This window comes from Triturus cristatus, chromosome 10 (assembly GCF_964204655.1).
Source record: "Triturus cristatus chromosome 10, aTriCri1.1, whole genome shotgun sequence".
In the NCBI taxonomy this organism is placed as follows: domain Eukaryota; kingdom Metazoa; phylum Chordata; class Amphibia; order Caudata; family Salamandridae; genus Triturus; species Triturus cristatus.
In genome coordinates, this window is record NC_140593.1 from 834,704,253 (window position 1) to 834,728,183 (window position 23,931).

General features: G+C 45.1%; 1 protein-coding gene across 1 annotated transcript in view; it reads left to right on the plus strand.

Annotated features, from left to right (window-relative positions):
* The first annotated feature begins 1,000 nt into the window (after positions 1 to 1,000).
* The window catches only part of CORO7 (coronin 7), an 850,148-nt gene continuing 827,217 nt past the window's right edge, over positions 1,001 to 23,931 (plus strand). The window contains exon 1 of the mRNA XM_085628451.1: positions 1,001 to 1,144. Coding sequence (XP_085484577.1) covers positions 1,085 to 1,144 — 60 coding nt within the window. The 5' untranslated portion in view covers positions 1,001 to 1,084. The remainder of the gene's footprint in view (positions 1,145 to 23,931) is intronic.

Sequence of the window (23,931 nt, forward strand, 5' to 3'; positions counted from 1 at the left end):
AAATGTGGTGATATGGTTAAGGTCCATTTAGAAAGGAAAATCAAGAAAGGGGAGAGTAGGTTGAACCCCCCCCCCCCTTCCCTACGCATTTGTAAGTTATATAGCAATGCTGGAAAACTCAGTGATGGCAAAGTTTGGCACATGAATAGATTGGCCAAGTGTACGTTGGAAGTAAAGCCAAACTTCTATGGAATTCAAAACATGAACACTCGCAATAATGACTTGTGGCTTGATTATGATGAGTCTGCCAGTTTACCTAGATCAATGAACTTCTACAATGAAAAGTCTAACAATGATGGTAATACCAGTGTTGATGATGTCCCATCTTCTGCTGAGCTTGCTAGCAATCACATGTCAGATCATAGAGGTGAACCAACATCAACCTCAGAATCCGAAGACATGAACGCTAGTCATGGTATCACTGGAAGATTTGGTAAACACATCAATAAACCAAAAAAGGTTCGATTACTATGTCAGTTATTAACAACATGATGTCTCTCCCGCCATGTTCTTACCTTTTCGTTTGTTATATTTTATGGGAAGAAGATGTGTTGTAATGACGTAGGATGGCACGAGCCATTCCATGGCACAAGACATCCTTTGTGATGTAAATAGCAAAACCTGTCCCCATTTTTACTCCCCGCATTCCCTCACTCCAACGTTCCATTGTGACAGTTAAACTGTACAGTTGACAGTTTCTCTGCAGTTGTCAGATGTACCGAGTTTTCACTTAACCTAATTCATGCCTGAAGCTGTAGTAACAGTGTACTTCTCTTGCTGCAATTTAAGTAATACGCCTGAAAACATTTTTTTAGGGGAAAAAACCAAAAGCTCTGAACTGGCGGCGTGTATTGCTTCTTTGTTACCATGGAAGCTGTTCTGACAATCAATTGTATTTATAACACGCTACACTGACGTAAAAAAACGGGTGTAGTCGTACTGACAGACATTATATGTCGCTGCTAGAGTAAGAGAATAGTCCTCAGAGCGGTCGAGGAAACTAGGCTCCTCAATCAACTTCCGAGTCATCCCACGCCCAGAGTAGGGAAGTGTCAGCAGCAGACGGAGAAGCCTGACTTTAACTATGAACCGCTTCAGGACCTCCAGATTCAAGAACACAGAGGCAAGGGTGCCACGCAGGGAGGTGAGTGGAACTAAACAAGGAGCCTGTGCCCTTCATTACACTGCAGGGTGTGCGGAGTCCAGGCACTGCTCTTTCTGACAGCTGCACGCTGTATAAACAGAAACCACATTTACCAATCCCTTTTATTGTCTTCCACGTTGTTTGTAAATCCCTCACTGTTTATCTTGGCATTTGTGCATCTTCCTTGCCCTGAGAGCTGCCACTGAGTTAGTGGCGGCATAGAGTAGGTGGGCGTGTTTTGGTGAGGGGGCGGAGTTATATTCCCCGCCCGCCTATACAACTTTACTCATAAAACAAGTGCAGTGTGTATATTACTATGAATATTTATTTTTCTTTTAGCACCACACTATCTTATTTTCAAACCTGTAAACAACTTTTTTTGTTGCGGTTGAATATATCGCGAACTCAACCCTAAGGTAATGGAGCACTGTACATGAGCACCAGTTACATTAATCAAAGATACATTCATTTTTTGTTGGCACGAGGAGATTAAGTGATTTGCACAGAAACACAGGATGTTGGTCCGACTCCGAAACTCGACCCGACTCCCCGGTTCCACAGTCGGCAGCTCTGGCCGTCACAACACAAGCCTTTGGTACAGAGCCTCTGATATTGATATAAAAACATTGCTTTCTCCAAATTTCTAAGGATTTTTGGGGGACATACCTCGTTAGTCCTCATGCTTGTTTCTTTGTCTTCCTGGTTTTTCGTCGTTATCTAAGTCCCTCCAACCCTGTACATCAGTTGAGCATTCCTTGCTCCTTTCTCCTTCCCTCATTGTCTCGGTCCTTCTGTCAGCCCTCAGTCTGTGTTGTGAAGACTGAAGACGTAACCCACAATGGATAAAATTTAGAGGGCTGTGTATTCCAGCTGTTGTCCAGGGCGCTCCCAAGCAGGAATAACCAGCACACCTGGACAACAGTGGAACACTCTGACCTCACAATGAATAAACATTCTAAGGAACTAACTTATGCACAATGCACAAAGTAAATTATAAGTAATATATGTATTGCAGCATTTTTACCTTCCTGCAAAAATGTACAAAATAAAGAAGAGGCACAACAATAAAAAAACTATAATACATAACGGAGCTTGCTATTACATTCAGAAAAAAGCCTCCTACATTACATAGCTGGTTTCTGCTGCTTTTCCCATGACAAGGAGAAATGGCGAAACATCAGTGGTCCCTGATTACTACATCATTGACTGAGTGTGAAGTCTTAAGATACCTCCATGCCTTTTCCCTCAGATATTTTCCAACATCCAATTTTTGGCTGCAATAGGAGCTTGCACACCTTCTTTCATAAATCTATTAGTATGCTCCTTTGCACCATCAGCAGACAAACAGTATAATGGTGTATTTTCCTGTTTGATACCATTGTAATACAGAAGTTTGATCATTGTATCTGATACAAATTGCGTACCATCGTCTGGTACTAACACGTCAGGTCAGGTACACCTTCTTTAGTGAAAACATCCTATAAGAAGTCAATCACACTGTCAGTGGTTGGTGCGTTTTCAAATGTTTGATACCCTCATATTGAATAATAATCAGTTAAAATTGTTAAGAAACTCAAATCAGATGACAACAGATTGTAAGGGCCTGCAAAATCAGCTGTTACTTTTGGCCGTGGCCTACCCACTAGAGGAGTTAAATTCATGTGCTCGTTAGTGATTTTTGTCAGATTACAAAAATCCTTTGCACTAATCAATCAATCAGCCTTTTATAGCACGGCTTGTCATCCTGAGGGGTCTCCAGGCGCTGAGACTCTGTGAGCCTTGGTCGAAAAGCCATGTCTTGAGCTTCTTCCTGAACTCTTCGAGAGAAATAGTGGTTCGCAAGTGGAGGGGAGGTCAGGTCGTTCCAGGACTTATCAGCAAGGCAGGAGAAAGAAAGACCTTCACAGCGACTCCGACGGATGCGGGGTAAGTGTGCCAAGGCTAGGGTGGCAGAGCGGAGCTCCCTAGTCGGTTGGTGGAATGTTAGGTAGTGGTTGATGTGTGTGTGTCTGGACTTGTAGAGGGCCTACTAGGCGTGTGTCAGGAGTTTGAAGAGGCATCTTTCCTGTACGGTGAGCCAGTGGAGGGCTTTGAGGTGAGGGGTGGTGCCGGTTCTTGTAGGGAGGTTGAGAATGAGACTTGCTGCAGTATTCTGTATGGGCTGGAGGCAGTTGAGGAGCTGTTGGGTGGTCCTGGTGTAGAGTGCATTGCCGAGGTCCAGACGGCCGGAGACAAGAGCTTGGGTGACCGTTTTCATTGTGGAGACGGGGATTCATCGGAAGATCTTGCGTAGCATTTGGAGAGTGTGGAAGCAGGTCGAGGAGACAGCTTTGCCATGTTGCTGCATAGTCAGTTTGCTGTCCTGTATGATTCCGAGGTTACATGCATAGTTGGAGGGGGGTGGCATGGGGCTAAGTGCAGTGGGCCACTATGTGTCGTCCCAGGGAGCGGGTTTGTTCTTGAAGATGAGTACCTCTGTTTTGTCCGAGTTGAGCTTGAAGCAGTTGGCCTTCATCCAGGTTGCGACGTGAGACATGGTGATTTGGAAGTTAGCTCTGGTGATGTCGGTGTCTTCTGTGAAGAAAAGGATGAGATGTGTGTGTCGTTGGTGTAGGAGATGATGTTGAATCCGTGGGTGGGCGCAATGTCTGCTAGTGGTGTCATGTAGGTGTTGAAGAGGATGGGGCTGAGGGAGGAGCCCTGGGGGACGCTGCAGATGATGTTTTTAGGCTTGGAATGGAAGCGAGGTAGATAGATCCTCTGAGTTCAACCGGAGAGGAAAGAGGCAATACTGTTGAGAGCGTTGCCTTGGATGCTTATTTGTTGGAGTCTGGTGAAGAAAGTGTGGTGGGAGATGGTGTCAAAGGCTGCTGAGAGGTCTAGGAAGATGAGGGCAGCTGAGTCCCCTTGGTTGAGAAGGTGTCTGATGTCATCCATTGCTGCGATTAGGGCGGTCTTGCTGCTGTGGTTGGACCGGAAGCCCTATTAGGAGGCATCTAACAGGTTGTTTTTTTCAAGGTATTCTGTGAACTGGCAGTTGATGACTTTCTCCAGGACCTTTGTGGGGAAAGGTAGTAGTAAGATGGGGTGGTAATTCTTGAGGTCACAGGGGTCGGCGGAGGTTTTTTTTCGAGAGAGGCTTGACCTTTGCGTGCTTCTAAGCATCAGGAACGCTGGCTGTAGAGATGGAGGTGTTGAGGATCGTTGCGAGGTTGCTGCTAATTTTTTTCCCTTCTAGGTTGTAGATGTGGTGCTGGCAGAGGTCCGTGGGCACACCATTGAAAATATTCAACATTTCTATCTATTCATGCCCACCAATAATTTTGTTTCAACAATTTCTTTGTGGCCCTCATTACTGGAGGACTACTATGTGCAGTCTAAATGACTTTGTCTTAAAGTTTGGGGTGGTACAAATAGAAATTGCTTTGTAATTACTCAGTTTTCCACTGACGGTTTACACACAATTTGTTGAAACAAAGCCATTGCTCTATCCATATTTCCAATTTGTTGCCACCCATCTAATAAATACTGTCACACTTCTTTTAACTCAGCAAAAACCAAAGGAAATGATGGACGGAGTGTTGAACATTGCAAGCACTCACCCCCAGTCAACTGATCTGGGTTTAATCCATCACCGTTATTTAGCCCACTCTGCCACCCCAGTTCAGACATGGCCATATGCAAATCAGTCTGACCCTGTGCCTCATGGGAACAGTGCAGCCCGAACTGCCAAGCCATGTCTTCCCTGGACCGGAAACAAGCTTCCTAGGACCAGTTTCTGGCATTTCAGCCGTCTTCAGCCAGGTTTGCTTGAATCCAGTGGCAAAGTGAGCAAGGGACTCACGTCTGAGCATACCCTGCCAACTTATGGCGAACACAGCAAAAACCAAAGGAAATGATGGACGGAGTGTTGAACATTGCAAGCACTCACCCCCAGTCAACTGATCTGGGTTTAATCCATCACCGTTATTTAGCCCACTCTGCCACCCCAGTTCAGACATGGCCATATGCAAATCAGTCTGACCCTGTGCCTCATGGGAAGAGTGCAGCCCGAACTGCCAAGCCATGTCTTCCCTGGACCGGAAACAAGCTTCCTAGGACCAGTTTCTGGCATTTCAGCCGTCTTCAGCCAGGCTTGCTTGAATCCAGTGGCAAAGTGAGCAAGGGACTCACGTCTGAGCATACCCTGCCAACTTATGGCGAACACAGCAAAAACCAAAGGAAATGATGGACGGAGTGTTGAACATTGCAAGCACTCACCCCCAGTCAACTGATCTGGGTTTAATCCATCACCGTTATTTAGCCCACTCTGCCACCCTAGTTCAGACATGGCCATATGCAAATCAGTCTGACCCTGTGCCTCATGGGAACAGTGCAGCCCGAACTGCCAAGCCATGTCTTCCCTGGACCGGAAACAAGCTTCCTAGGACCAGTTTCTGGCATTTCAGCCGTCTTCAGCCAGGCTTGCTTGAATCCAGTGGCAAAGTGAGCAAGGGACTCACGTCTGAGCATACCCTGCCAACTTATGGCGAACACAGCAAAAACCAAAGGAAATGATGGACGGAGTGTTGAACATTGCAAGCACTCACCCCCAGTCAACTGATCTGGGTTTAATCCATCACCGTTATTTAGCCCACTCTGCCACCCCAGTTCAGACATGGCCATATGCAAATCAGTCTGACCCTGTGCCTCATTGGAACAGTGCAGCCCGAACTGCCAAGCCATGTCTTCCCTGGACCGGAAACAAGCTTCCTAGGACCAGTTTCTGGCATTTCAGCCGTCTTCAGCCAGGCTTGCTTGAATCCAGTGGCAAAGTGAGCAAGGGACTCACGTCTGAGCATACCCTGCCAACTTATGGCGAACACAGCAAAAACCAAAGGAAATGATGGACGGAGTGTTGAACATTGCAAGCACTCACCCCCAGTCAACTGATCTGGGTTTAATCCATCACCGTTATTTAGCCCACTCTGCCACCCTAGTTCAGACATGGCCATATGCAAATCAGTCTGACCCTGTGCCTCATGGGAACAGTGCAGCCCGAACTGCCAAGCCATGTCTTCCCTGGACCGGAAACAAGCTTCCTAGGACCAGTTTCTGTCATTTCAGCCGTCTTCAGCCAGGCTTGCTTGAATCCAGTGGCAAAGTGAGCAAGGGACTCACGTCTGAGCATACCCTGCCAACTTATGGCGAACACAGCAAAAACCAAAGGAAATGATGGACGGAGTGTTGAACATTGCAAGCACTCACCCCCAGTCAACTGATCTGGATTTAATCCATCACCGTTATTTAGCCCACTCTGCCACCCCAGTTCAGACATGGCCATATGCAAATCAGTCTGACCCTGTGCCTCATGGGAACAGTGCAGCCCGAACTGCCAAGCCATGTCTTCCCCACAAGCTTGTTTCCGGTCCAGGGAAGACATGGCTTGGCAGTTCGGGCTGGACTGTTCCCATGAGGCACAGGGTCAGACTGATTTGCATATGGCCATGTCTGAACTAGGGTGGCAGAGTGGGCTAAATAACGGTGATGGATTAAACCCAGATCAGTTGACTGGGGGTGAGTGCTTGCAATGTTCAACACTCCGTCCATCATTTCCTTTGGTTTTTGCTGTGTTCGCCATAAGTTGGCAGGGTATGCTCAGACGTGAGTCCCTTGCTCACTTTGCCACTGGATTCAAGCAAGCCTGGCTGAAGACGGCTGAAATGCCAGAAACTGGTCCTAGGAAGCTTTTTTCCGGTCCAGGGAAGACATGGCTTGGCAGTTCGGGCTGCACTGTTCCCATGAGGCACAGGGTCAGACTGATTTGCATATGGCCATGTCTGAACTGGGGTGGCAGAGTGGGCTAAATAACGGTGATGGATTAAACCCAGATCAGTTGACTGGGGGTGAGTGCTTGCAATGTTCAACACTCCGTCCATCATTTCCTTTGGTTTTTGCTGTGTTCGCCATAAGCTGGCAGGGTATGCTCAGACGTGAGTCCCTTGCTCACTTTGCCACTGGATTCAAGCAAGCCTGGCTGAAGACGGCTGAAATGCCAGAAATTGGTCCTAGGAAGCTTGTTTCCGGTCCAGGGAAGACATGGCTTGGCAGTTCGGGCTGCACTGTTCCCATGAGGCACAGGGTCAGACTGATTTGCATATGGCCATGTCTGAACTGGGGTGGCAGAGTGGGCTAAATAACGGTGATGGATTAAACCCAGATCAGTTGACTGGGGGTGAGTGCTTGCAATGTTCAACACTCCGTCCATCATTTCCTTTGGTTTTTGCTGTGTTCGCCATAAGTTGGCAGGGTATGCTCAGACGTGAGTCCCTTGCTCACTTTGCCACTGGATTCAAGCAAGCCTGGCTGAAGACGGCTGAAATGCCAGAAACTGGTCCTAGGAAGCTTGTTTCCGGTCCAGGGAAGACATGGCTTGGCAGTTCGGGCTGCACTGTTCCCATGAGGCACAGGGTCAGACTGATTTGCATATGGCCATGTCTGAACTAGGGTGGCAGAGTGGGCTAAATAACGGTGATGGATTAAACCCAGATCAGTTGACTGGGGGTGAGTGCTTGCAATGTTCAACACTCCGTCCATCATTTCCTTTGGTTTTTGCTGTGTTCGCCATAAGTTGGCAGGGTATGCTCAGACGTGAGTCCCTTGCTCACTTTGCCACTGGATTCAAGCAAGCCTGGCTGAAGACGGCTGAAATGCCAGAAACTGGTCCTAGGAAGCTTGTTTCCGGTCCAGGGAAGACATGGCTTGGCAGTTCGGGCTGCACTCTTCCCATGAGGCACAGGGTCAGACTGATTTGCATATGGCCATGTCTGAACTGGGGTGGCAGAGTGGGCTAAATAACGGTGATGGATTAAACCCAGATCAGTTGACTGGGGGTGAGTGCTTGCAATGTTCAACACTCCGTCCATCATTTCCTTTGGTTTTTGCTTTGTTCGCCATAAGTTGGCAGGGTATGCTCAGACGTGAGTCCCTTGCTCACTTTGCCACTGGATTCAAGCAAGCCTGGCTGAAGACGGCTGAAATGCCAGAAACCGGTCCTAGGAAGCTTGTTTCCGGTCCAGGGAAGACATGGCTTGGCAGTTCGGGCTGGACTGTTCCCATGAGGCACAGGGTCAGACTGATTTGCATATGGCCATGTCTGAACTGGGGTGGCAGAGTGGGCTAAAGAACAGTGATGGATTAAACCCAGATCAGTTGACTGGGGGTGAGTGCTTGCAATGTTCAACACTCCGTCCATCATTTCCTTTGGTTTTTGCTTTGTTCGCCATAAGTTGGCAGGGTATGCTCAGACGTGAGTCCCTTGCTCACTTTGCCTCTGGATTCAAGCAAGCCTGGCTGAAGACGGCTGAAATGCCAGAAACCGGTCCTAGGAAGCTTGTTTCCGGTCCAAGGAAGACATGGCTTGGCAGTTCGGGCTGGACTGTTCCCATGAGGCACAGGGTCAGACTGATTTGCATATGGCCATGTCTGAACTGGGGTGGCAGAGTGGGCTAAAGAACAGTGATGGATTAAACCCAGATCAGTTGACTGGGGGTGAGTGCTTGCAATGTTCAACACTCCGTCCATCATTTCCTTTGGTTTTTGCTTTGTTCGCCATAAGTTGGCAGGGTATGCTCAGACGTGAGTCCCTTGCTCACTTTGCCACTGGATTCAAGCAAGCCTGGCTGAAGACGGCTGAAATGCCAGAAACCGGTCCTAGGAAGCTTGTTTCCGGTCCAGGGAAGACATGGCTTGGCAGTTCGGGCTGGACTGTTCCCATGAGGCACAGGGTCAGACTGATTTGCATATGGCCATGTCTGAACTGGGGTGGCAGAGTGGGCTAAAGAACAGTGATGGATTAAACCCAGATCAGTTGACTGGGGGTGAGTGCTTGCAATGTTCAACACTCCGTCCATCATTTCCTTTGGTTTTTGCTTTGTTCGCCATAAGTTGGCAGGGTATGCTCAGACGTGAGTCCCTTGCTCACTTTGCCACTGGATTCAAGCAAGCCTGGCTGAAGACGGCTGAAATGCCAGAAAACGGTCCTAGGAAGCTTGTTTCCGGTCCAGGGAAGACATGGCTTGGCAGTTCGGGCTGGACTGTTCCCATGAGGCACAGGGTCAGACTGATTTGCATATGGCCATGTCTGAACTGGGGTGGCAGAGTGGGCTAAAGAACAGCGATGGATTAAACCCAGATCAGTTGACTGGGGGTGAGTGCTTGCAATGTTCAACACTCCGTCCATCATTTCCTTTGGTTTACACTTCTTTTAACTGTCATCAATCTCACATGCTCTAGCCCAGTCTTTTTCCGAGATGCAAACAAAACATGATTAGATCGCATCAAAGTCCGCTACCACACATTCTTGATCTTCGCTGTCACTCATTTCTACCTTTTCATGCAGTGACATCCTAGACAAACAGTCTATAATGTTAAATCCATCCAGGGATGTATTTCAAATCAAAATTGTAGTCTTGGAGCCTTAAAACTAGATATAATAATCTGGATGTGGCCTTTCCTAAACCTCTTCCAGTCATCAAATACACAATCAGTTTATGATCTGTGATCAGATCAAACCTATGATCTCAAGAGTAGCGTTTAAGCCTTTCCACCACAGACAAGCATGTGCTTCTCTCTCTATGGTGCTGCATTACTTCTCTGATCCCTTGAGTGTGCAAAAATAGAAACAATACAGTGCACTTGTAGTTGGTATGCCACTGTCCTGGTATCGTATGCCCTCCAAAAGAGCTGGCATCAACTGTTAAATATCACTTAACATTACACTTAAATGGTTTTAATCATGGGGCAGAAACATCATATTAACTGATTCATAACCATCTTTTTTCTCTTCGTCCCATGTAAACTTCCCCTTCTTTTGCAACAATTTCGTCAATGGTTCTCCAGTAAAAGCATATCCCAGCACAAACTGGACATAATATGTGCTGAGAGCAAGGAACGATCTGAGCGAATTGTTGTTGTTTGGTTTAGGTGCTCTTTGAATGGCATCTAACATCTGATTTAGGGCTAATGCCTTTTACACTAACCATATGCCCCAAATTATCTACTTGATTGTTTAAAAACTCTATTTTTTCTGGGGATACAGTAATGCCTCTTTCACTCAACACTGGTCGAACTTTACTTAGTATCTCATTGTGCTCTTGACTGGTACTTGAATAAATCAAGATTGCATCTTGAAACACTTGAACACCCTTGATTCCTTCAAATAGCACATCTATCAGAGACTGAAAGACATTAGCTTTAGGTGCTAGTCCAAAGAGTAGCCATAACTATCTAAAGATGCCAAAGGTAGTCACAGATTCTAACTTGAGATGCAGTAAGGAAAAATAGGTTGCACCCTCAAACGCTGACAACATATTTTGTATATTTAGACATTGTTTTTATAGAGTGACTATAAATCGGTACATCGATGAATATCTCTAAATTTATTTTGTTTCTCTATGAACACAGCAGATACCCATTGTGCTAAGTCGGGGCCAACCGGTCAGACACGCAACTCTCATTAATTCAGAACACCCAAGTGGCTTGCCACAGTATGAAGTATGTTCACACCAAGATTATACTTCACTACACATAATGTGAGAAACATTCTTTCATTACTCACTTGCCATTTATGACAATTGTGTAATTTAACAGACCTGGGTTCATACACAGGTAGACGATAAAGCAGTGGCACAGTTAACCTTCTTTGAGGAGATGTGTTTAACATAAATGCTGAATTATAAAGCTATCCAATGGAGTTCTTGGTTCTTAGGAAATTTTGCTTCAAGCATTGATGCCCCCGCCTCCATTTTAAGGTTTTTATGAGTATCTGTAAGTGCCGAGGGCATGCCTAGAGGTGGGGTCCACTTACCTTTCTTGTGACAAAAGCTGTACTTCACTGATGAGGCTCAGCAAGGTCAAAATGCATCTGATATTTTCTTGCGGGCCCATGCTGAGATGATGGCCTAATTATTTAGATAGGCATCTCCCATTTAGCTTGGCTGGCAGGTATTAGCCATTTTTAATGTATAAAAGTCTGAATTGTCATAGTAGCACAATAGGTGGTGCAAGCTGCAGTGGTCTCCTGACAAGGGCCTGCCACTTATTTATGTACACATTAAGTTCTGAGGAGTGTCTGGTGAGAAATTAGAGAGACATTAGGTGGAAAGTTTATCCACAACATTCCTAATGTGAGTGTTTCATCTCAGATCTGCTTTCTAGGTGATACCCGGATTTTGGACTTTCTTGGCATCAGTGGAGTTAAGGAGAAAAGAAATTCGGGGTGTAGGTGTGCTGAAGGGTTGTAGAACAGATGACACGTTCCCAACAACAGTATCTCCGTGTTTGCAGCGCTCTTTGTATTTATTTATTTGTTTGTATTATTGCTGCCAAGGGAAAGCTGTGCTGTGATACCCAGTCTGGATGTGGTCTGGGTAAAAATAATTACTAAGTACCATGCCATGAAGGATAACATACTCCACGGTGTCAGAAACCACAGACATGTACAACTGAATAAACAGAGAAAACTGTTAATTATATAAGCCAGTGTTACCTAAACAGCCTCCTACGCTGTTTCAGTAACACTGCAACTGGTGACTGGGGAGGAGAAACCTGTCCATAGGTTCTTTGATGAAATTTGTTCTTAGGCAAAAACAAACTTGCTACAGGTTGAAAAGTCTTGAAGACTTTTAGGTCCTGTTAAGACTTTCCTAATAAAAGACTTGGAATACATTGTTAAAAAGACATTCAACACCTGACAGTTGAAATAGAAAAATTAACAGTTTGAGCAAAGATGGAGGCCAGTTTCTTATTAAGTTCTGTGGCTTCAAGTAGTAACAGACCATTCATCACACACATGTTCTTTGAAGAAGAGATAAGGAAAAGAATGCGCAATGCCCACATCAGTAGGATGAAATGTGAACAGTACTGTCTAACCATAGATGTTACCATCCTTAAACTTGTTATGGCTTTCACTCTCCTCCCGCTGGAGTCATTTCATTATATTCTGTTGCACAGATTACACTGGTTGGGATGCTTGTAGGGCCGCAGTTTGATTTCTTTGAGAGTAGCCTCAATTGGTAGCCCTGAGGGACACAGCCTGTCCGCAGTCCTGCCAAGTGTCACATCGTAGGTTAGGCTAACACCTTTTCAGTTAAGTTCCCGCATCATTGCAAGGACTAAAGATTGTCACGCAATCAGCTGAGTGCATGTCTTTGTATATCTTCTAAAGGCTCATGAATTTCACGAAGGGGCAGCTCGCCAGAACTGACACGCAGGAGCTGATTCGCAGCTGCGAATTCAGTATGATGGGCTTACTGCTTACCTTAATTGGATAGTGCTGTTATTGCCCTGGAATTTGTGCCTGCTAAATTATTACATCACATGTAGTGTGCTGTTTAGCGCTACGTACTGGCCAAGGGACCTGTTGGTCAAAGGGCCTGTCTCTTCTTAAGAACTTGAGCATGAAGCTACACACTAGCCTTGAGAACCCAAGTCACAGACGACCGGTTATTTAATGTCCAAGGAAATGGGTTGACACATCCATGGCAGCAATTCTGAAGTCCGCAATTAGTTACCTTGAAGATGTATTTTTAACTAATACTCTGTTTTACTTTCTGGTCCGTCTTTGACGCGCAGGACTGCTGTTCTTCCTAGGCTGGAAAAGCAAGGGATTGTATCCTGAAGACAATCTGCTTTTATGGCATTGGCTGCCTTTTCACTTTTTTCATACTGTGACTAGTTCTCCACCTGGTTGTACACAATGTGCCTTGTTTCTTCTATTTATTTATTTTTGTATTCTCAAAGAGTACGGGTATCATAATCTCCCTGTTGCTCATCTCGCTTTCTTCCTGAGCTATCCATTCTCCTCTGGCTTCGCTTGAGGATTGGGATTTGAAGATGGTATTAGTCACCTCCCTCCTTTCAAAACGCCGCCTACCTTCACATCGCACTCCCCTTCTCAGCCTCCCCTTGCCGAGGTTTCACTCAGCTCTTTTCAATTCTTGGTAGCACTATCTCCTAAAAATCACCCATGTGTTCGGCTATTATTGTCAGCTGCTATCAAAGCTAGATGGATCATTTGAGGGAACGAGCTAAATTCTGAGATCTAGTGGACTAACATATAACTAGAGCTATGAATGGTGATTCTAGACACTCTAGGCCCGATTATGATGTCGGTCGGAGTTGCCTCTGACCGACACTGTTGCGGTCTCGGGACTGACCGACCTCCGGACGGCGGTCCCGACACCGCAATTACAATGCCACCGCACATGGTGTGGTTGCATATTCTCATTTCTCAATGGGAGTTTGTGCTGCGCCAGTAAACCGGCTGTAGCATAAGGTCCCATAGAGAAATGTGAGTTTGTGCAAATCCCTGCACCGTGTGGCACACGGTGCAGGGATTTTCAGGGGGGCACCGTCCCCCAACCGAAGGCCATAAGGGGAAGGGGGCCCTGCTAGGGGCCCCCAAAGTCGCTTTCCATGTCAGAAAGCCTGGCATGGAAAGCCTGTCGGAAACCGACATCATAATCCCGACGGCGGAAATGCGGTCATATGGGATTACGTTGCGGTCTCCGACTGGCTGACTGGCTCCTGGAGCCCGTCGGAATTCAGACGGAATGACTGGCGGGTTTCACTTTCAACCGCCTAGATTGTAATTAGGCAGTTGGAAGTAAAACCGAGATGTGAGTCGGAAAGCCTCCGACCTGAGGTCGGAGGCTTTCCAAATCACATTGTAATAGGGCCCTAAGTGTCGGATTTGGTGATGTATGACGATGCACGCATAATATTGGCCAAAGTGTTAACTGGAAATTCATTGGAGACCTATAACTGTTGTTTAATTTGCTTTACTTGTATCGACAATGGTTATGGTAAAAACGTAAAAATATACATTTATCTGAAAGAAATTCTAGCTATATCGCTGGAAGGTTGGAGAAGAGCAAAATGGCATGTGTCTTAATTTTAAAAATAACTCTTTCCCTTTATTTCCCCTCTCTCATTCATTCTTAGTTGCACTCTATCTCCCCTTCATCTCTCTATTCCTTCTCTCTCTCTGCATCTCTTTTTCTCTCCTGCCCGCCACCCACCACCCACCACCCACCACCCACCACCTTCTCGACTTCGGGGAGAGACCAAGTTCACATCTGCCATGTAGAATGCCCAAATGACGTTAGCTTCCACTTCCACAGGGCTCCATGACATCTGCATATCTCTATAGTTTGTGCGTTTTAGTTATTTCTTGCATGCTGTGAATTTTGCGCCCATTACTGGATATGAAAATGGAACCGCATATATTGGGTGTTTTCAGCCAAAAATCCATTGCTGTCTGTGTCATGTGCAACATCAGGTTACTTGGCAGTCATGTGTTCTCCTTGAGGTGAAACCGGCATGTTAACTGTTTCACCACCTGGACCTGGCACCCCCTGGTAGCCCTAGCAGTGGCAAAGGTATTATAATAGTTATGGCAAATGTTTCTGGCCCAGAGTCATGGGTTGGCACCTTTGTGGGATCGCAGATAGACTGTTTGTTGGGTACATGTGCTAGTCAATAATGACAGTACAGGGAAAGAGCTTGAGAGACACATGGAGGTATGCATGGTATGGTACATGATGGTAGCCTCGTAGTAGTATACATATAGGGCGCAGGTTTAGTGCCTTTGGATAGGGCTCTTTGGTTGTCTTTGGGATGTTATCAGTTTCGCAGTTCTGGTGGGCACCATTTGTTAATGTATATCATAGCGTCCATGGCCGTTAGCCAAGGTGATGCCCCTGGGTTACTACTAGTGGATGGCACTCTGAGTGTTGGAGTGGCATAACCTTGCAGCTGTATTGGTGTGACAGACTGTCAGCTTTGAAGTCAGGCCAGTCTGCCCAGATGAAGGTGACATACTTTTGTTATCATCCGTGGCAGAGGGTGTTTTTCTTGGGGTGGTGGAGGTTGACCTTCCCCAGGGTGGCATATGTTGGTAGCTTTCAAGAGAACGCGTATTGGCTGCCCTTTGGGTGGCAGTTCCTAAGGTTTATAACCTTGAGAGGAAGGTTGGCTGCCCCTGTGATAACCTAGGGTTGTGATGGCAGAGGCCCATCTGGCTGGATTGTCACAAGGTGCCCGTCTTTTCAGATGGCATAGGTTGTGTGCGTTTGGAGCGGCACATGTTGGTTTTCTTGTAGTGGTACACCGTGGCTGCTTTTAGGGAGGCACCGTTTGACACCTCTGGAGATGGCACAGTGTGACTGTAATTTCTGTAACGGGCAGGCAGTGTGAGGGTAAACTGTACACATGGAAAGCACGCAGCGGAGGCTTTGGGAATGACGCATCGCAAGAGCAAATGCACATTTTAAGCTCTTTCTGTGAAACGTTGGAGGCAGCACATTTTTGCAGCTGTTTCTCATATCACAAGACCCAGCGCTTCCGCTCTCTCTTCCGGTTTAAGCTTGCGGTAACCCCTTCCTGCCTGCAAGAATGTGAGCAAAGTCGAATCTTTTCCTCTCCCAGGCACACCTGGAAAGACGTTTCAAAGACCGCATTAACACTAAAGCCACGCGCGCCCTCTTGCCCGGGCACCTGTGACAGTTACAGGTACTAATAGATTAATGACCGGGATCAGCTGTGAGATCTGCACGTGGCCCGGAACCCAGACTAATGCTGGTTACCCTGCGCCGTCGTCTGTGCCTCTCATGGAAACCTGTCACGCTAGGCTCCCGTCCTGATACCAGTCGGCCGTGCAGGGTCCCGGCACCGAACTGACTTGAGATGTCGGTGCGGAGCTCTGCAGTGCCACGGATAGTTGGCGCAGGGCTGTGTGGTAATTCACTCGATCAGTTCAGTGGACCGGGTCATTGGTGTGAGACTGCCGACTTGAGAGACCGGAGCAATGTTGGATCTGCATTAGACAATTGATACAGGGAAACCTCTTCCTGACATGGGATTGGTGGAGCGCACCGACATGGTCGATTGCTGCGGAATGTGACTGAATTGACAGATTCGTGTAGTAGTCATTCCCAATCAGTGATGTGACCACTGCTGTGCATGTAATTGTAGTTTTATATCGCGCTTACTACCCCGACGAGCACACTACTGCAGAGCCTAAAGTGAATATCAGGTGGATTAGTATAGCTAAATATAAATTGTTCATTTGAGGGGTGGACATGTGAGTCTGTTAGTTTGATTGAAAAGGATGAAGGGCGGAGGAGTCTAGATAGTGTTGTTTGGGAGTTCATTTTAGTTAGATGAGGTTTGGGATGAGTCAAAGGAGGGACCGTACTGTTAGATTGATGCAGTCCTCTTTCCTTACTTTAGCCATTGGTGCTGTGATGGGCCGCCTTGAATTAAGTGATTGCACAGTGCTGTCGTGTGACTTGATCAGTGCAGCTCTGTTTCCTTGGTTGAAGGACTGGATGGTGCATTGCTGTGTGATGAATCCAATATTTTTTTTTTGAAAACCTATTTTATTTGTCGATTGCATAAATATCACAGCACCCTGCATATCAGAGTCGTCTACATAGTCATAGAGCATCATGTTACAGAAGCAATCCACTTTTATGTATGCCATCCGACAATATAATAAAAAGACACAATAAAATACTGCAAACCCACGACCCCCACCCTTTCCCTTCCGTCACACGTGATGAATCCAATTTGGTGTAGTAGCCATTGCGCAATCCTCAGTCCATCATCTGGGTTGGTGGCATTCTGTACTGTAAAATAATTTGAATTTGGGTTGGTTCAGTGGTTATAGGTGCAGTATTATTCTGTCCTGAATTTAGTTTGTGGTGAAATGTTTTGTCCAGAATTATCAGTTGGTGCAGCAGTTTGTCCTGAATTTGTCGACTAGTGTAGTGCTTTGTCCCAAATTATTAATTGGTGCAGTATTCAATCCTGCGCTTGATGACTGGTGTACTATTATTTCCTGCATTTCATCTTTGGTGCAGCTCCTTGTTCTTCTTAGCTAATTGGTGAAAGGCTCTATTTGTATATTTATATATTTGTAAATTTTTTGTTTGTTTATGTTTTATATAGCGTGAACTCAACCCAAAGGGATCGGAGCGCGTTACATGAGCACCAATGGCATTACAGATGGACACATTCTTTTTTTAGGCACAGGGAGATTGATTTGCCCAGAATCACAGGATGTTGAGCGTCCCTGCCGAGACTCGAACCGTATTCCCCAACTTCGAAGGCGACTGCTCTAGCCGTTAGGCCACATCCTCTCCCTTCGGATTTAGTAACTGGTGCACACTCAGCCCTCGACTGGTGCTAGGCTGTGTCCTGCTTGTGGAATTGGTGGAGGCCTTTCTCATGAATTTTGGTGAGAGGTGGGGTTCTCCCCCAGTATAGTAATTGGTGCTGCACTGTCAGTAGTTGAGCTACTGGTGCTAATCCTTATTCCTAGATATATATTCCTAGATATATAAATTGGTGCAACCCCTTGTCCTGAATTTGACAACTGGTGCACTACCTTTTATGAGTCCTTTGCAGTTTTGAATTGTCATTTAATTTCTGAATCACATAGATTACAATGGTGCAGGTGCAGTGTTGCACCAACATATGTACTTGCCGATCAGTGTAAAATGTCCCTTTTTTACGTGTTATGGTGTTTAAATGTAGTTGTAGTATAGCCATGGCTGAAGTGGGCTGACCCACTGCCCCTTGCTGTGTGCTGTCATGGTGTAATGAAAGGTCTCAGATCTCCCCTGGACCAAGGTATGTACCGTCACTTTCCCAGGGAGAGAATGTCAGTTCCAAACTTATGGAATATAACATATACATAAGGTGGGCAAACTTTCAACACTCCCCCCAAAGGCAAGGCAAGAAAACAATATCACAGGAGTCTCCTCTAGACAAAGGTAACACACACAACACTTCTCTAGAGCGAGATATACTTTTCACATCACTTGCCAGGAGTAGAACAACTTCCTATAACACAATTACCTACTAGAAGGGAATTCACCCATCCTTCTACAACAGAATACTTGGCCATGAAGAGTCCACACCTCCTGCTACAAGGAAAAGACGAATTCAAACATATGGAATATATACATTTATTAACACAATACTTCAATCACGGGCAGGCCGAATATATATTGATCTTGGCAGACTCTCACATATCAAATAACCGATTGAAATACACTATCAAAGCAAATATATATGTAGAAATATATATGTATGGATATAAGAATCACAAAATTAGAAGGAAAGGAAAGAATTCAGAAAAGAATCAAGAGACAGTTAGTAGCAGAGACACCTCACCTACTGCTCCATCATTTCACCCCACTTCGCTCAAGGGGAGTCCATTGCTTGAACCGGGTGAAAGCTCAGAGATGACACCACTCTTCCATGACAACACGTCTGCTCCACGGCGTGAACTTCCTCCAGGCCAGTGTAGGCTCCCCTATTTACTACAAATTCAAACACAACGAAGCTTCTAGCAAGCCTCGCCCCCTCGTTCTCATGAGAGCCCGTATCAGCCTGCTCCAAGGCCACTGCATCGGTTGATCAGGCCTTTGCTATGGCTCCGAGACAGACCATGTACATTCCTCTGATAAGAACTAGTTCTCTCTAGTCAGTAAAGTGCGAAAATCAGGAGCAGAGCAAAACATGCCCTCCCCACCTCTGTAGCTTCGTGCAGGCACAGAAAATAGCTTCAGTCATGAAAATGGAGTTAGTTCAGCCATGCACACAAAGGCCCAAAGGAAGATGGAATCAGAAAAGCAAGGATGACATGAAACCATGTCAAAGGCAATAGTCAGCACTGCCATAAAGCAAGGTAAAGACAGAAATCAGAATGACATTAGACCACGTCAAAGCCAATAGGTCAAAGTCATAATTCACCTAACCCCAATAACATTATAGACTTTATCCCTCAGTATACAACATTGAGCACATGTGTGCACCATCACCCACAACACTGCACCTCGACATCCCACACCTCCTATTCTTGGCAAGACTATTCTACTAAAAGACAGCAAGATTACAGGACAGAAGAGAAGCAGGCATATGCAAACCCATCCTACATTAAGGCTAGGGTAACATAACACACTTAAGTCAATACAAAATGGTGGTGGTTGAGGGTCATCTTAGGGTGTCAGACCACAAAAGTGGCTCATTCACTACATTGCACCCCATGACCCTCGATCATCACCATTCACATATGTCAAAAACAACATCTCTTAACTAAAGGCACAACTATGAATGAAGCACTGCATCTCTTAACTGCAAAATTTAATTATTGCAAAGCAAATAGAAACTGCACATCATAAATGAAAAACAAAACTATCATTGAAGCACTGCACGACTCAATGGAAAGCAAAACCATTGAAAACTACATTTCTAAATTGAAAGACACAACTACTTAAAAGCACATGTTGAAACAGCAATTCACGTGTTGAAGTGGCTACACAAAAATACATAATTCAAAACAAATCATGACTAAAAAGCAACTATGATCAAAATACTACATTGTAAAACTTAAAAACTCATCAAAAGTACATGAGAATCGCTTTAGAGCAAATAAAGACTGCATTCTCTAAATATATGTAAAAGCAATAACTCGGGTGCATCTAGAAATAACAAACAGATATCTGGATACATGTTAAATGAATACACAAAATAAATGAATCAAGCTCTTGAATGCTCCTAATGTCTCTAATGGTTAAACTGGAACCTCTACTGTTAAAGTAGCCAAACTCATATATTGTAGCAACAGGGTTTTTTTTTCTCTTCAATCTCTAGCTCAGAAAATATCTACTCTTATTGCAGCAAAGCGTCTCTATTGGTTTCCGGCCCTAAAAACAAAAACAGTCCTTCTGTGTGAAAAACACACACCGCCTTCTCTCATCGCATCTGAACTTCACGTTGATAAAACAGTTCACAGTTCTGGCAAAGCACATCCTGTAGTTCCCTCGTTTTTTTATTTTCGTCACTTGTACACAAGCAGTTACCCTGTGTGAAAGACACACAGCCTTCATGCATGTAAAGTCAATCTCACGTGAAGGAAACAATTCTAATTGCAGCACACTCTGCTGATCCCTCTTCGCTTGGAAAGAAGCAGTCCATCTGTGTAGGACACAGCTCCCTGGCATCTATCTTCATCTGTATCTCCTTGACAAAGGAGGACCCCATCCGGTCCGGTTAGCCACAGGACATCAGCCTCCATCAGCCACATGACATCAGCTGCCATCGTCTGGTCTGGCGATAACTCCAGGCTGGGGGGGGGATGGGGGGGAGGGGAACCCACTCACACGGGGGAAGGGAGTCCCACTCACACGGGGGGGACTGGGCTAATTTGAAAAAGAAACAAGCATCACTCTTCTTGCAAAAAACATTTTTCAAAAGCACACTTTTTCCGTCTTGCATTTCTGAAATTACAATATTTTCATTTCTGTCTACATAGCTCTCCTCTAGCTCTGGGGAATTGTCTAAGAATTCTACCAACGCTTTAGCCTCTGAAGTCTTGGTAAAATCTCTCTTTTTCTTTACACAGCAAGAAAGGCTGGGGCAGTCTCCTCTCACTGCACCCCTCACAGGTGCTGCCCCCCATCACAAAATCTCTGCAGACACCAACAGGCCCCTTGCCAAACATAACAAGCAGAGACTTCTCTGCTGCCTCTAGCGCTCACCTTATCTCCTCCAAGGCCGAAGTGCCCTGCACTCTTGCCAACTTTCGTCTGCTCCTATCTGCTTTGCAACTCTCCTCATGGGGTGGGGGGGAGGAAACCTGCGCCTTTGCAAGTCTCCCAAACATCTATCTCCAAGAAGCTGTCTCTATCTACTGGGGCGAGGAGCTGGGATGACCCTCCCGTAGGAATTCCTCCTCAGTCTTCACAGAAAGCCTGAACTCTTCTCAGCGTTGCTGGATGATCTCACTGCAAGCCTCCCAAACATCCATCTCAAAGACGCAAGCACTTCATCATCACTAAAATACAGATTGTGTATTTAATTTCTCCTCCTGCACCAGATTTCTATGTGCCACCCACTCCCAGAACAACTCTTTACATGTCTGAGAGGAAAAACAGCTTTAACCACTCCTGACCTCCAGCAAGACTTCACATTCTTTCATCTGAAAATGCTCCCCCATTCTGTCTAACTAATTCAAGCAAATTCTTAACTGTCATTAATCTACCACCTCATGAAAAACTAAACTGCTCTTGACATTCAGGGGCTATTGGTATCAAAAAGAAAAAAGCATTGTCAATATCAAAAGTCACATACCAAGTCCCATGCTACTTCTGTAACAATATCTGGGACAGTATCAGTCAAAGAAGGTATATGTTTGTCCAATTCGCAATAATCAACTGTCATGTGCCAAGAATTATCACATTTGCGCACCACCTACACAATTTTTTTTAAGCATTAGTGATTGGGGTCACCAAACCTACCTCCATGAAGTCCTGCGCAAACTGCTTTTCTGTCTATATAGGCCATTTAATAAACATTGCAATCTCCCATAGGCAAATCACATTTTCTCTAACTCTGTTCTGTCCAGTATCTTTTGGTGCGCAAAAGGTCAGAATCATCTGCATTTGTCCAGCATCTGAATTTAAAAGTGACCTCTTCTTACCCTGCACTTCCCTGTTACTAAAAAGGGCACATTGCTCTTCAATTAACTCACAAAATACATTTTCATATTTCTGAATTAAACACATATCAGAATTATTATACACAATCTGCTGTTGTTCACATTCAAAATCATATTGTTGCATTTCTCTTTTGAAGCAAAATATATTGATCACCGTCATGTCTTATTTATATCCGCAACCGGTGATCGTTAAGTCTAAAACACTGGTCTGTGTACCTCCCTGCACATTCCTTTCTGGCTGAAAAACCTCCTCAGAAGAATGAATTAAAACCGTCTGTGAGGCTTGTAGTCTGACTGCATTCTCTGTTATAATTATCACATATGAATCATTCTGGCTGGTCAAAGTAAACAGCTTCAGAACCTGGTACACGTTTAATTCGGTCTTCAAAGATATATTTTCAAACTGGGCATCAACTAGCTCTGTTTTCGACTCACTACGTTCTTTTTGCAAATGCTCACATTTTTATGCATATTAACCAACATATTTAAAATAACACCACTGTCTGTCTAAAATGTCATTCATCTCCTGCTGATTAACACCCTTCATCGCAACTCCGCAGTCTGTAATCTCGTCGGAGTCCCACATTTCAGTGTTATGCCCTGATATTTTACATTCACTTTGCAACTGAAAACATTTTATATGCTTTTCTTAATAAACACTTGAAAGGGATCCAGCCCTTTCTGCCTAAAGTAGCAAGCTATTTATAAGCACTTTGTACAAAACACACTTAAACACACAAACACCAATTCTCACTCAACCCAGCACAATTAGCTCACTTCACGAGCCAGCACACCATATGGGCTACCCCCATTCAAATAAATCAATTGGTATCTAAGAGTCTGCTTTTAATTTCTAGAAAACATATTTCTTCCCCTTTTAAATCAACGTTCACATCCTGCAACCGACTACGCCAAAATGTAATGAAAAGTCTCAGATCTCCCCTGGACCAAGGTATGTACCGTCACTTTCCCAGGGAGAGAATATCAGTTCCAAACTTATGGAATATAACATATACACAGCATTTCCTAAGGTGGGCAAACTTTCAACACTCCTCCCCCCCCCCCCAAAGGCAAGGCAAGAAAACAATATCACAGGAGTCTCCTCTAGACCAAGGTAACACACACAACACTTCTCTAGAGCGAGATATACTTTGCACATCCCTTGCCAGGAGTAGAACAACTTCCTGTAACACAATTACCTACTAGAAGGGAATTCACCCATCCTTCTACAACAGAATACTTGGCCAAGAAGAGTCCACACCTCCTGCTACAAGGAAAAGACGAATTCAAACATATGGAATATATAAATTTATTAACACAATACTTCAATCACGGGCAGGCCGAATATATATTGATCATGGCAGACTCTCACATATCAAATAACCGATTGAAATACACAATCAAAGCAAATATATATGTAGAAATATATATGTATGGATGTAAGAATCAGAAAATAAGAAGGAAAGAATTAAAAAAAGAATCAAGAGATAGTTAGTAGCAGAGACACCTGACCTACTGCTCCATCATTTCACCCCACTTCGCTCAAGGGGAGTCCATTGCTTGAACCGGGTGAAAGCTCAGAGATGACACCACTCTTCCGTGACATCACTTCTGCTCCACGGCGTGAACTTCCACCAGGCCAGTGTAGGCTCCCCTTTTTAATACAAATTCAAACACAACAAAGCTTCTAGCAAGCCTCGCCCCCTCGTTCTCATGAGCCTGTACCAGCCTGCTCCAAGGCCACTGCATCGGTTGATCAGGCCTTTGCTATGGCTCCGAGACAGACCATGTACATTCCTCTGATAAGAACCAGTTCTCTTTAGTCAGTAAAGTGCGAAAAACATGCCCTCCCCACCTCTGTAGCTTCGTGCAGGCACAGAAAATAGCTTCAGTCATGAAAATGGAGTTAGTTAAGCATGCACAAAAAGGCCCAAAGCAAGATGGAATCAGAAAAGCAAGGATGACATGAAACCATGTCAAAGGCAATAGTCAGCACTGCCATAAAGCAAGGTAAAGTCAGAAATCAGAATGACATTAGACCACGTCAAAGCCAATAGGTCAAAGTCATAATTCACCTAACCCAAATAACATTATAGACTTTATCCCTCATTGTACAACATTGAGCACATGTGTGAACCATCACCTACAACACTGCACCTCGACATCCCACACCTCCTATTCTTGGCAAGACTATTCTACTAAAAGACAGCAAGATTACAGGACAGAAGAGAAGCAG